Source organism: Ochotona curzoniae, unplaced genomic scaffold (assembly GCF_017591425.1).
Source record: "Ochotona curzoniae isolate NIBS_2020 unplaced genomic scaffold, NIBS_Ocur_1.0 patch413, whole genome shotgun sequence".
Lineage (NCBI taxonomy): Eukaryota > Metazoa > Chordata > Mammalia > Lagomorpha > Ochotonidae > Ochotona > Ochotona curzoniae.
In genome coordinates, this window is record NW_024466988.1 from 33867 (window position 1) to 46147 (window position 12281).

Consider the following 12281-nt stretch of genomic DNA (forward strand, 5'->3'; position numbering starts at 1 on the left):
CAAACGGCACACAGTAGATGTTTAACACATACGGAAGGAAGGCAGGGAGGGAGCTGGAGAGCACAGTTATTGAGCTGCCACTGGCTTCAACTGGAAACTCCACTCAAGGTCTGCACCGTTCAACACTGCTCCAACCAAGCCACTGTCCCCTGGCTCCTCCAGCCTCTCTCAGCATTTCCACTGTGGCTCTGTGTGGCTCCTTCTCTGCCTCTGCCCATGTCCCCCCACCATCTGTGAGCCTGTGCCCTGTGTCCTAGGTTCTGCTATTAGCCTGAAGCCAACCCTACCAAGAGGTGACAGATGTCACAGTAAACTCTGACTAGGGGGTGAAAAGCATGGCCCGGTTCCAAATAACTTGCTCCTTGTCCTACCTTTCTAAGTAGGGAACCACAGGCAGTTCTCCGGGCCATATAGCCAGGTGCAGGCAGGCTGACCCATGGTAAGCAGAAGAGGGGAGGAGCCCTGGGCCCTCTGGAGAAGAGGGCACACCTAACAGCCATCCACACATCTGTAGGGATGATCTAGGCCCACTGCCAGAAGCAAGGGAAGTATCCTGGGACTGGCTTTCCTCTCCTTTGTGCCTAGAAACTGACCTTCCAAGTGGCCCGTGGCCTCAGCACCCCACCACCAAGCCCTGCCCTTACCCCAACCCCATTCCTGGACTTCTGGGTGCAAGTGGTTGTGCAGGGAAGGCAGCGGCTCACTGGGACTGGGCCCAGCTGGCCTGCTATGAATGCCTCCAGCCTCTCCGGGCTTAGGGGGCTGAGCTGTAAGCAGCCTTGTTTATCCCTGGGAGGAATGATGGTTTTTCCCTGAGCAATGACATCTTGGAAACGGCCTGGCTCCATAAACAACAACAAACTTCCCAGCCCAGGCTTGGGCTGCGAGTTGCATGAGATGGCTTTTAACCAGAGGCGTTTGAGCCACAGGTTGGGGGACTATTTCCTTGCAAAGTTAGACCCTAGCCTTGAACCTGACTTCTGGAACTCAGGAATTGGAAGGGGTATACAAAGAATCAGAGTCGAAAGGCTGGAAGAGACTTGGTCCAGTCCCTGGTTGCTGCTAGGAAGAAATTGATCCAAAGAGGGCAATTTGTCTGAGATCATCCAGTGACGAGAGGCCGGAAGACGCCTTGGTCTAGCATACACCATCACTTCCAGAGAACAGCAAGGACTTAGTAAGTAAACCCAAGGGTCTGGAAAGGAAAGTGTCACCAGGGAGCCCCTGGATCGACCCTTCTAAGGCATCCAATGGTTGCACAAGCGGAGGGGGGTGGGAAGGAAGACCCAAGCTGCAGGACTTGTCGCTGCCTTGCTGCTGAGTTGCACATAGGCTCAGGCAAGTCCTCCTGTGCCTTACCCTTTTCTCCATCTACCATCCCCAGGACCTTAGAGACCAAATGGGAAACTGGGACTTGGTTGGCACGGCCATTCCCCCTTCAGCTGTGCCTCCTCTGGGCAAGTGGGACACACCACCAGCTGAGAATCAGTCCCTACTAAATCAAGCCTGAAGGAGTTTCAGGAGCTCAGCTCCAAGCCCCAGGAATCTGTGCAAAGGACCGCAAGCACTGCCTTGGAATCAGACAGAGCTCTACTGTCCACGGCCCTGGCTAGGTGTGGACACCATCCAGCCCAAAATGGCCCTAAGTCAGCTTCCCTACGGCTTCAGTCAGGCTCAAATTCCCTTCATCCAGCTCCCATTGAAACCAGCCTCAGCCCTCTGGGTAAAACCCTGACCTATAGAGACCAGGTCCCCTCCTTTTTAAAAAGAGCTGCTCACCAGGCCTTCTGGTTGTCAATGCCCACTCTCTTACCAGGCACAGAGCCAGGAGATGGGCAGGCAGAGCTAACTGGCCAGGGCAATTCAACACCTCTCTCCACCCATGCCTTGGGACCTAAGTCAGGCTATGGGGACTCAGGCTCAGATCCTGCCTAAACACTACACAAAGCAAGCACATGTGTGGACTTCTGCCACCAAAGCTTGTACTTCTTAGTTTGGGCTGTGGAAGTTGGATGGGGTTAAAGCCTGCAGGGCAGAAAGGAGAAAGGCTTCCCACCAAATGGAAGGGGGGGGGCGGTGGCAAAGGGTTGGGAGATGCAGCAACATCACAAATACCAAGAACTCGTGGGTGATCTTGGGGCCCAGAGAGCCCGAAGACTTCCACCAAGGGGTCACTTGCCTCCGCAGCCTCCATTCTCACCAGCTGCCTGCATCTTGGATGCTGAGTTGGCCCTGGAGCAAGTCTTGCTAGAGAAAACTTGGCTCCTGGGAGGGCCCGCCCTGGGCTAAGCCTTGCCACATGCCAGGGCTGGGGAAGAGGGGAGGTGCCCCTTGGCTGGGCACAGAGGACTCCAGGGGCCCTGGTGGAAACTTTGACAATGGCTGCAATGCTCTGGCTGAGATCCCATGGGCACTGGTGGGGCAGGTCTCTACAGCTCCCTGCTTCCGGAGGTGTGCATACGCCAGCCATCACAAGGGAGGTGGGGAGATCTCCCGGCCAGAAGACCCAGGGACTGCAGGATGTGGGAAGTTAGAGAGTTGCCAGGGGTAGGGGGGCTTGGTAGTCCTACACCAAGTGAAGTATTTCAAGTCGGGAGTCCCATCTTCCAAGCTGAGTTAGCTAGTGCAGGTCAGGGTTATGGCTTCCATGTGACCTGTGTTCATGGTGGCTGAGGCAGAAGTTTTCTGTCTTGATCCTGGCTCAGCCATAGAACTACTGTTGAAACTGACAAGCCATCCCCTCCCTAGGCACAGGTTCTCCCTGGACACCTTGGGACAAGAGTGGGGACATGGGCCCTTCACACTGAGAGCAGCACAGGTTTCCGTTCACTCTCAGCAGCTAGCTCTGTGAATGAATGGGTTCTCTAACCACTACCCATCTACCCTCCTTCTCTACTCTCTGCCAGAGCCAGGGAAGCAGGTGCAGGTCCTACCCCAAGGGCCCTTGAGCCCAGGAGGCAAAACATCATCACTTGTGCTTGCCCTGGACATTTCTGCAGAAGCCAAATCCCAGAGATCAGGGGTGACCACCCCAAGACCCGAGACTGGAGACCACCAGTGGAGCTAAGCAAGAGCTGCTGTCCTCAAGCGCCTGGTAGGCGGCCAACATCCCTGACACAATAGCCAACACTGCTGGCTGAGAGCTCTCTCCCCACGCAGTGTCCCGACTTCATGGTCACCAAACATTTCTCTTCTCTCCCGCAAAAAAAAGCCAACTGGCAAACTGAGGAGTGGGGAGTAGCAGTGCCCCTAGCCCTGCAGGGACCCAACACATGGACACACAGACACACAGCTATCTTTACGGAACACAACTGGCTTGCTTGCAACATCCCTATCAATGGCTGCCCTGGGAAAGAAACAAAAGGAGCAAGGGCATGAAGTAGCTAGCACAAGATCGCCCTGCCCGCCCCCACCCCTCAAACACACCCCTGCCTCCAAGGCACCTACCAAGCACCAGCCAGCAGAGACTAAGACGACTCCTGCTGCTGCCACCACCGCCTACCAGCCAGTCCGCCGGGTCTCCACCCGGCTCCTCCCGCGGCCGGGCGGCTGTGGCTGTGGCAGCTCCTGGCGGCCAGCAGTGTCAAGCTCCTTTGTGTCAGCAGGGCTATTTATGGACTCACCCAAGTTCCCGAGGGGAGCGATACCTGCCGGGGAAAGCAGAACCCAGTGGCCAGGTTCCACCTCCTACATTTAGGTAGCATTTTCAAAACCCTTGCATCACCCGTCCCTCCTCCCACTTGTCCTCCGCCTCCTTCTCGCCTTCCTCTTCCTCCTCCTCCTTCTCCAGGGCCCTTCCCAAACACACACCCTGTCCAGCCGGCGGCCGCCACTCTGAAGAAAAGCTGAGCTTCTTTCTTCCATCAAAGACAAAACTCCGCGGCTTCCCACACCACTTTCAAATGGGCGACTGAGTCTGGGATGTCTCTGCGCGCTGTGCACGAGTCCTCGCCGAGCCTGTCCTTCTGCCGCGGGGACCCAGCTGGCACCCCGGGGTACACGCTCACAAGTTCACAGACGCCGGCTCCCCTGCTGCCCGGCCCCAGTGCCCAAGCTGCCCCCCGGAGTGCCGCCTGGGAGGGCGAGGCATCCCTCCGCTGCCGGCGGCACCCCCCTGGCACCGGGATCGGATCGGGAGCCGGCTCCGCCCCGCGCACAGCACAGCCTGAGGGCTCCCGGGCTGGGGCAGCCCGCAAAGCCGCCTGCCGCTCCCTGGCAGGACTCAGCCAATCACCGAGACTTCCCTGGCACACCCCCACCCCCACGCTGCTCTGTCCCAGAGGGTGACTGCAAGTGAACCCAGGGGCCTGGAGCCCTCAGAGCTGACCACCTCGCGGGTGGGGTGGAGTGGCGGCTTCAGTACCCTCCTGGCAGCATCCCCAGCACAGCTGGCTAAGCGTTTTTTAAGTGCCTTTGTAAGCTAAACTCCATGATGCACAGAGCTTAAGATAGGCTGACCATGGTTGAAGAAGATGGTCCAATCCAGGGACCATACCAGGAAGCGAGGGTCCCCAGTTGTAACTCCAGCTCAGCACTGAGTGTCACTGAGCAACGTCCCTGCCCTTCACCGAGCCTCAGTTTCCATGCCTGTAGAATGGGCCTGAACCCCCTGAACTGCCCACCTGTGGGATGGATGGAGGATTTAGTGAGCCAGCTTTTGGCTACCCCTTTTTGGACAGGAGCGCTGAGCCAGGTTTTGCTCCCAAAGCTTTGCCTGCAGTAATTCATTTAATGCTGCTCGGTGTGGTGTGCAGCAGGACTATTATCACCCTGTTTACAGACACGGGACCTGCAGAGGGTGGGTGGCGCCCATGGTCGCGAGCCAAATGGCTATGAAGCCAGGATGGAAGAGCGATCAGTCTAGCTCCGAGCCCATTGTTCCCTGGCGAGAACCAAGCAGTCCACTGCCACAAAGCTGTTCTTTAATGCCATGAACACTGCTCCTGGAGCCCAGGTGGAGGGGGTTGTGCCCGTCCCAGGGCAAGTGGTCCCTTCAGTGGCAGGCACAGAGGAACCCCCTCTCCTGTCCTCAGCCACTTTTTCCTGAGGTAGCCCCAGCACCTCCGTGCCCATCTCCTCCCGAGTCTGAGTCCCTTCTTACCTCATGCTCTATTCCCACCTCTCCCATCTCTCATTCTACACAACTGTCTGCACACATACTGGTTCAAGAAAACACCCTTTGCTGGAGCAACTTGGCACCAATAAGCTCCCAGGGGCGTTTCACTGCATCAGGGGCAGGGCAAGGGGAGGATACAGCCACACCAGCCTGGACAGAGCCCAGGAAGGTTCCAGACTGGGAGACTGTCACCCAGTGGACTCTTGGGGAACTAGGAGGTAGGTCTCAGAAGATGGCCGATTCCTGGGGGGGAGAGGCTGGTTCCCAGGATGGCCTTGCTGGAGCCTGGGAGGAATTCCGAGGCAGGGGAGCCTGCACACAGGGCTCCCTGCTTCCATAGGTCTCCACCTGCTTTCTGATGATCTCCTGGCTCAGGAGTGGCTAGTCCATGCCCAGGCCCTGTGCTGGGTCCCTGGGGATGGGATGATGGAGAAGACAGACCCAGGCCCTATGCTCCTGCAGCTGGTCGCCCAGTGAGGAGGGCACAGACAGCAGCCACATGGTCCCACCAACAAGCCCACAATGAGACTGTGCTGTGATGAACAGAGCAGCTCTGCCAAGCCGGGGCGCTGGGTCCAGGACACTTTCATCAGAGCCCTGGATCACAGCACCAAGGAGAGACGGCCAAGCAGCTCCAGGACCCAAACCAGGGGCTTGCCAGACCAGACTGGCCAGGGCAGTCCTAGGGCAGCTACTCTTCTTTCTGTCCATGCAGTGGCCTTCCCAGAATACAACCTGAGGTGACATAGGGGTGTTATGGTTGCCAGGCTGTCTCTCTGGAGATCTTTCACTCCTATCTCCTCATTTATAGCCAGTGAAACGAAAGCCCAGAAAGCGAGCATGATTCTCAAGAGGCAGAACAACTGGTTAGCACGACTGAGAGCAGCCACTACTTGGTCCCACCTCTTATGTCTCATACTTAGATAAACGACAGTGCTATTCAGTACAGGAGAAATGACAACCCACAGGACAGTGAAATATTGGTGGCCTGCAGGCCCAAGGGGTCAATACCCTTGGATACTCAGGGCCCAAAGCCCAGGTGTTGATGTACCGGTTCTAGTTACCCAAACCTAACCCTCAATGACAGTATGATCGCACATCCCAATTATGAAGTTCTCATAACTTGTTTAGATTACAACTCCTAATATCCCTGTTTCACAGATAAACAGAGGCCATGAGAGATTATGAGCCCCTCTCAGGATTACCTTCAAGCCAGTGTAGACCTACAGATGGAGCCGGGTCCACTTTCTACTATGTGTACACTACTCAGTCCTCACCAGGCAGCCTGAGAAGCTGGACGTCTCTGCAGCCCAAGTACCAGCAAACTCCCCACCTCAGCAGGCAGCAGCACCCAGGACAGGGTCCACCTCCCATGGGACAATACCTTCAGGCAGGGCCCAAGGCTCCAGAGAGGCCGCCTAGGGAGATGCAGCCCAGGTGCTAGTCCTACCTCTCCCCTGCAGCTCACATCTTCCTTTCCTGTCTCCATTCTGTTAAGCCCAATGCACCAACAGCCCTACATACAGGAGCCCACTTCCTTTCCCTGTGCAGACTCTCTCTGGCGGAAGTGAAGTCCCGGCAATGTCCCTCACACAGAGAACAGGGCACCTGCCAGGGGTTGTTCATTCAGTCTCCCCATCCTAGAAAGTGACAGTGCCAATGGTACAGTATGGAAGTTGTGGAGAGGGTTGGTGCAGGAATAAGAACATGAGAGGGACTAAGAGCATCCCCTCTGCGCTGCCAGCAGCTGCTTAGGCCTTCATTAAGTCTGGACACCCCAGCCTGTGTCAGGTGACACACTAGCCTCCCCTCTACAGAGCCCTGCCCCCAGACTGCTGCTTCAGAAAGTCAAACGTCTGGGCTGCTCTGAAACTCCCTGGAAGTATCTGTGCATATGCTCCATGGTCCGAAGCTTTGAACCTGTTAGCCTGCCGAGGCCTGGGGGTCCCCTGGCTGCATCTATAAAGACCCTCCGCTCTGCAGAGTCAGCCAGGAAACCTGGTCATTTTGATGCCCGCTGAGTTCCTACTTAGCCAGGAGATACGGGTATAGGGTTGGCAGGGAAAGAGCTTGCTTCTAGGATGAGATGCAAAGGTGGGCATAGCAGATGTGGGTGCTGATGCTGCACAGAGGTTGTCTGGCCATGCTTTAGCCTCAGATTCTAACACTGGGATACATCCTACTATGGCTAGTTACAAGTGGGAATCTAACTATTCCTGGTAGCATGTGCTTTGTCCTGAGGTTACCATCCTAAGTGATCGGGTAGCTCTAGATACGAGTTCACAGAGAATTTTGGTTCTAGCATGCAGAATCTAGGCTAATTCCCTTCTCTCCTTGGCCTCTTGACATGGAGTAGAGACCCAGAGTCTCAGCAGTGGTCATTCTCATTTCCCTCTCAGGTCTCCTGCTACAGTGATCAGCTGTGTCAGTGGTACTCAGAAACAGCCCAGAAAGTCAGAGTGAATGACTATGGGCAAGTCAGTCTCTGAGTCTGTTTCCTCTCCTTCACTGAGCCCTGGCAGGGACTAAATGAGGTTTTGTATGTGGACTGCATGGCACACAGTAAGTGCCTGATAGATGAGCACTGCCATCATTGTCGGTGTGTTATTACTATAGCACTATTGATGGACAGAATTAACCTCGAAAGCGTTGGTGTGAGCAGGAAAGATAGGCATCGTAACACCTGCTGATGGCCTAACACACGCCTGGTGTGTACTGAGAGCTGGTGATTACTGATGTTCCTGCTTTGGCATGGCTTGCATCCCCCGGGGGTTTGTACACTGGAAGTTTAGTTTTCAGTGTGGAAAGGCTGGTAGATGGTGGAGCCTTTAAGATGCAGGGCCTAGAGCAACATAATTGGGTCACTGGGGGCACTGCCCTGGGAAGTAATAAGCCTAGTTCTCGTGGGACGCTGGCTAGGTCTCACAAGCAGGTTGTTATAAAAGAGTAAGACTGGGTCCTCTCTGCTCCCTGACTCCCCCTCATGGGATCGCTCCCTCCCCCACTCCGAAGCTCCCACCACTATGTCTGCTATGAAGTCACTCAAACTGAGCAAGTGCCTGTGCCATGCCCTAGACCCTTTGAGACTGTGAGCTAAATAAGCCTCATTTCCTTATGAATTGTCCAATCTTAGGTATTCTATTACAGTAAGGGGAAGAGGACTAATACAATGACCACTTACTGAGCTATAGGGTGTTATCAGTTTGCCCATGTCATTGATCATGAAACTAAACTTGGCAGAGCAGAGGCCTTCTTTAACCCCAGGACTTAAGTTCTTAACTGTATGTTCGCCCCCTAGGCACGCTTCCTAAATGTCTCTTCCTTTGCCATTAATCTCTTCATCAGCAACAACGGATAGTAAAGGACAATTCTCAGCTTGTCAGTAGGAACCGTAGTAAGAACCATAGCGAAGAGAAGCCCTCATACAACGGATGCCAGGATACCAAATCTCCCCATTGGAGCTGGTCCCGAGACCTATAGTTAACTGGCTTCTGTCCCCAGCCCGGGGCACACTTTGTGGTCACCTCAGTAGTATCAGCCTGACCTTGGGCAGTTACAGCAGCACAGAACGACCAGGAGTCATGACCATCTCCCTTCCTGGCGCTAGCCCAACCAGCCACATGCAGGCCTGAAACTTAAAGCTTTTGGGAGCAATCCTCAACCCACTTTGTTCTTGCCAGCTTGAGGGCCAGGCCATGTACTGACAAGTTGAGTTCCTGGAAAGTGTGGAGCATCCATGCCCTCCCCTGGGGCCGTCCCTGCTTGGACTGTTGGTCTTGAGTTCAGGTTGTAACCAGAGGATCAGGCTGGGGGTGAGGGGTAGGGGAGGAAGTAGATGCAAACACTACCACTGTATCCCATGATTCCTAGGGCTAAGCCAAGCCCTTCTCAGAGCCTTAGTGTCCCCATCTGCAAAACCTGCACACTGTAGGACTTGATCTATTCAAAACATAGTCTGCAGAACGGTGAGGGTTCATGAGCTGCTTTGTACTGTTCCGCAATGAGATAAGTAGCAAAACTGAAACTGGCTAGGAACTTGCATGATACATTCCAGAGATTTGTGGACTGGAGCAGCTGATGGCAAACTGTAACAATCGCATACAATGTGAGTTCTAAAGCACAGACCCTTCTCTACAGGCGGTTCACAAGGCCTGATTTCAACGCTCAGGTTTCTGTAAGGTTTCACTGACTTGGACTCTATCATGCTGCTTCACGATGCTACCACCTACAGTAAACCCATGATCTGGCCACCCACACGGTTCCTCCTCCACTGCTCCTGGCTCAGACAGTGGCAATACCATGCTCCTGTTTGCCTAAGCCTGACTCCTGAATGTCATCCCTCTCCCAAACACACCCCAGCTGATTACCCATCAGGCTCTGTCAATCCCTACCCCTCCACATCATGTAGCTCTTGCATGCCTCTCCCTCAATCCCTAGCAACTTTACCATAGCCCACATCACCCTCCCTGGCTGATGGTAACAGCTCCAAACTTGTCCAGTTTCTTACCTTGCCCTCCTCCACAAGGCCAGTGGGAGTTCTCTACCTCTCAAATCCAGCAAGGCAGCTCCCATGGCTGAGTACTGGTAAAGGTCAAAATCTGTGTCCCACCTAGCTCGATTTCTACAGCAGAAGGCCCTGAACACTTCTCCAGCATCATCTTGGGCTTCATCTACTTTGTTTATTCTAACTACCTATGCTGATCTGCTTCCAAGTCCTCATCTAGAACAATCCTTCTGATGCCTCACATTACCTCAGAATCTTCCCTAACGTCCCTGACCAAGTCTTTTCCAATAGGTGCTCTCGTTGACCCCTTCACAACTGTCCTGGAGTCGTTCCATGCTGCTCATTGTGTGTCTGTGTCTGTCCTCCAGTGTTCTTCCCCTACAGCAGACTGTTAGGGGATGAGGGGCACATGGACTGGTCAAGCATGCCATCTGAAGAAAAATGTTTCCCTTGTTCATCTCACACCAGGTGATTCACCAGGATCTGGCCCAGCTCCCACAAGGATGGGCATGTGACCTAAGTCTCAGGTGACCAGTTGAGCCCACTTCTCTGTCTTCAGTGATTGAGATGGGTATGTGATCCAACTTGGGCCACGGAACTCGGGCAAGGGACTACTACTAAAATGAGCAATCATTATCTCAGAGCTGACACTTTCGGCAGCTCTACAGCCGCCACCGAGGGGGTGAGTCAACACATAAGTAGGCATGACCAAGAGATGAAGAGGATGAGCCCAGTTCTCGATGCTGTTGCTCAATGGCCTGAATCCAAAGATGCCTCAAGACTACCTTTCATCATTCAAAGAAGTTCACGTATGGGCTGAGCTCATTTGAGTTGGGTTCTTACTATGGATAACCAGGAGATTCCTGATTAAGTCAGCAGTACTTAGCACTTTAGGCCCTCTAAAAGTATTTGTTCATTCGTGAAATCATTTAACAAACATTCAGCAGTGAGAGGGTGACCTGGTTTGTGCCATAGGAAAAGTCACGTGGGCTGCTGTTCAGAAAGGAAACTAAAGGGACAGGATTGGGAACAGGGAGAGCCACAGGAGCCACAGGAAAAAGTTCCAGGGATAGAGAGGAGGCCTGAGACAGATGGAAAGGGCAGGAAGGGGAAGGTAGATCCTTGATTCTAAAGTCACAGAAAAACCTTTGATTGCTGCCCTTTGCTGGCCCTCAGCATCACCACCTATGGCAACTCTATAATTGTAGCACTCTCAAGTTTGCTCCACCCCAGCTGTCAACACTCTGTGTTGCCCCTACAGAGTGTCAAGGTCAGGGCTAAGGCTGGCCCTGGGGTGGACACCACAGGACAGGAGTATACTGTGGTTGCTATGAACACAAGCTCTTGGGCCTGTTTCTGGGTTTGGATTGTGGCTATTCCTCCTAGCAATAAGACCCAGTTCAATCTACCTGATTCTCTGTTCCTTTGCTTCCTCATGTACAAAATGGAGATAGCAATACTAATGTTGGGCCAATTTCACAGCAGAAGGAAAGCAAATTCCATAAATGTTAGGTGTCATTATTACTCATAATAAAAATCCCTCAAAGGGGGGAACATCAACAATCCCAAAAAATGAATAGAAAATCTCCCTGGACTAAAAGAACACTTGACTCTTGTGACTGAAAGGGTTCACCTAGTCAGTGCGAAGGGAAATTACCCAACTAGAAGCAACCAGAAGCAATCTTATAAACTTCCTGAATTCCAAAGATTGGAAAGAGAGCTTGGTTGGTGCCATGCAGAAAAGCCAGAGAATCAGGTTAACATGCCCTTCTGACAACACTCAATGCAAGCAGAGTGCAGAGCATGGCTACTGGGTTTTCTGAGAGAAGGACTATTAGCCTAGAATTCACCATTGCAAGCAAATCATGACTTGAGCAAGAGAACAGGTATTTCACATTTCACAGGTATTTTCATTATTAACCTAGAACTCACTATTGCAAGCAAATCATGACTTGAGCAAGAAGACAGAATTAAGGGGGCCTAAGGAGGTTTTCGGGGGGGGATGGTCTCAAGAAAGCTCTCCAGACAAAAGTGAATCGAAATCAAGAAGTCAAGTGAGATGATACGGTGCTCAAAAGAGGGGAGCAAGCAATGAAGCCAGAAACGCAGACTTTATTACTGACAACTGGAACTGGAAGCAAAATGTAACTTTAAGTTGATTGACTCTTGGGTGATTCTTGGACTAGAACTAGTGTCTAAAAATAGTAACAATCACAAGGCAGCATTCCAGACAATTTCAGGTACGGGAGAAAGCAGGGCTGACAGGTAGCAGGAGGTGGGACAAAAGATTACAGATCCATTGTAAAGCTCAGACTGAGATTCACGTGTAAAAGAGCTACACATTGCTTACGCATTTCACGCAGCTACAGTCATGAAGTCTCAGTCTGATGTAGGATTAGATGAATTAGTGATGAAGACTAGAAAATTCAAACCCACCTAGATCTGAGAAGCTGACCTACATATATGCACATATATATGCTTATTGTGTGTATATGTATGTATATACATATATATGTATATATATAAAAGAAGGGACAGCTCAAAACACAGGGTTGGGCCTGCAATAGTGGGGTAAGCCACCACCTGCAACAGTAACACCCCAAGTCCCGGATGCTGCAGGTCCAGCTCCCAGCTAACACATCTGGGAAGGCACGGGAAGAT

The 12281-nt window shown here is 52.8% G+C and overlaps 1 protein-coding gene across 4 annotated transcripts in view; it reads right to left on the bottom strand.

Annotated features, from left to right (window-relative positions):
* LOC121167650 (regulator of G-protein signaling 3-like) overlaps nucleotides 1–12281 on the bottom strand; it is an 84312-nt gene that overhangs the window by 23093 nt on the left and 48938 nt on the right. Inside the window, exon 1 of one of the 4 annotated variants that reach the window (XM_040997191.1) lies at nucleotides 3811–4188. The exons of 1 other annotated variant lie outside the window; for it this stretch is intronic. In XM_040997191.1, the coding sequence (XP_040853125.1) occupies nucleotides 3811–3864 (54 nt within the window). In that variant the 5' untranslated portion in view covers nucleotides 3865–4188. Of the gene's footprint in view, nucleotides 1–3447; nucleotides 3768–3810; nucleotides 4189–12281 lie in introns of those variants that run through there. 2 more of the 4 variants (XM_040997190.1, XM_040997192.1) reach the window with 2 other exon arrangements.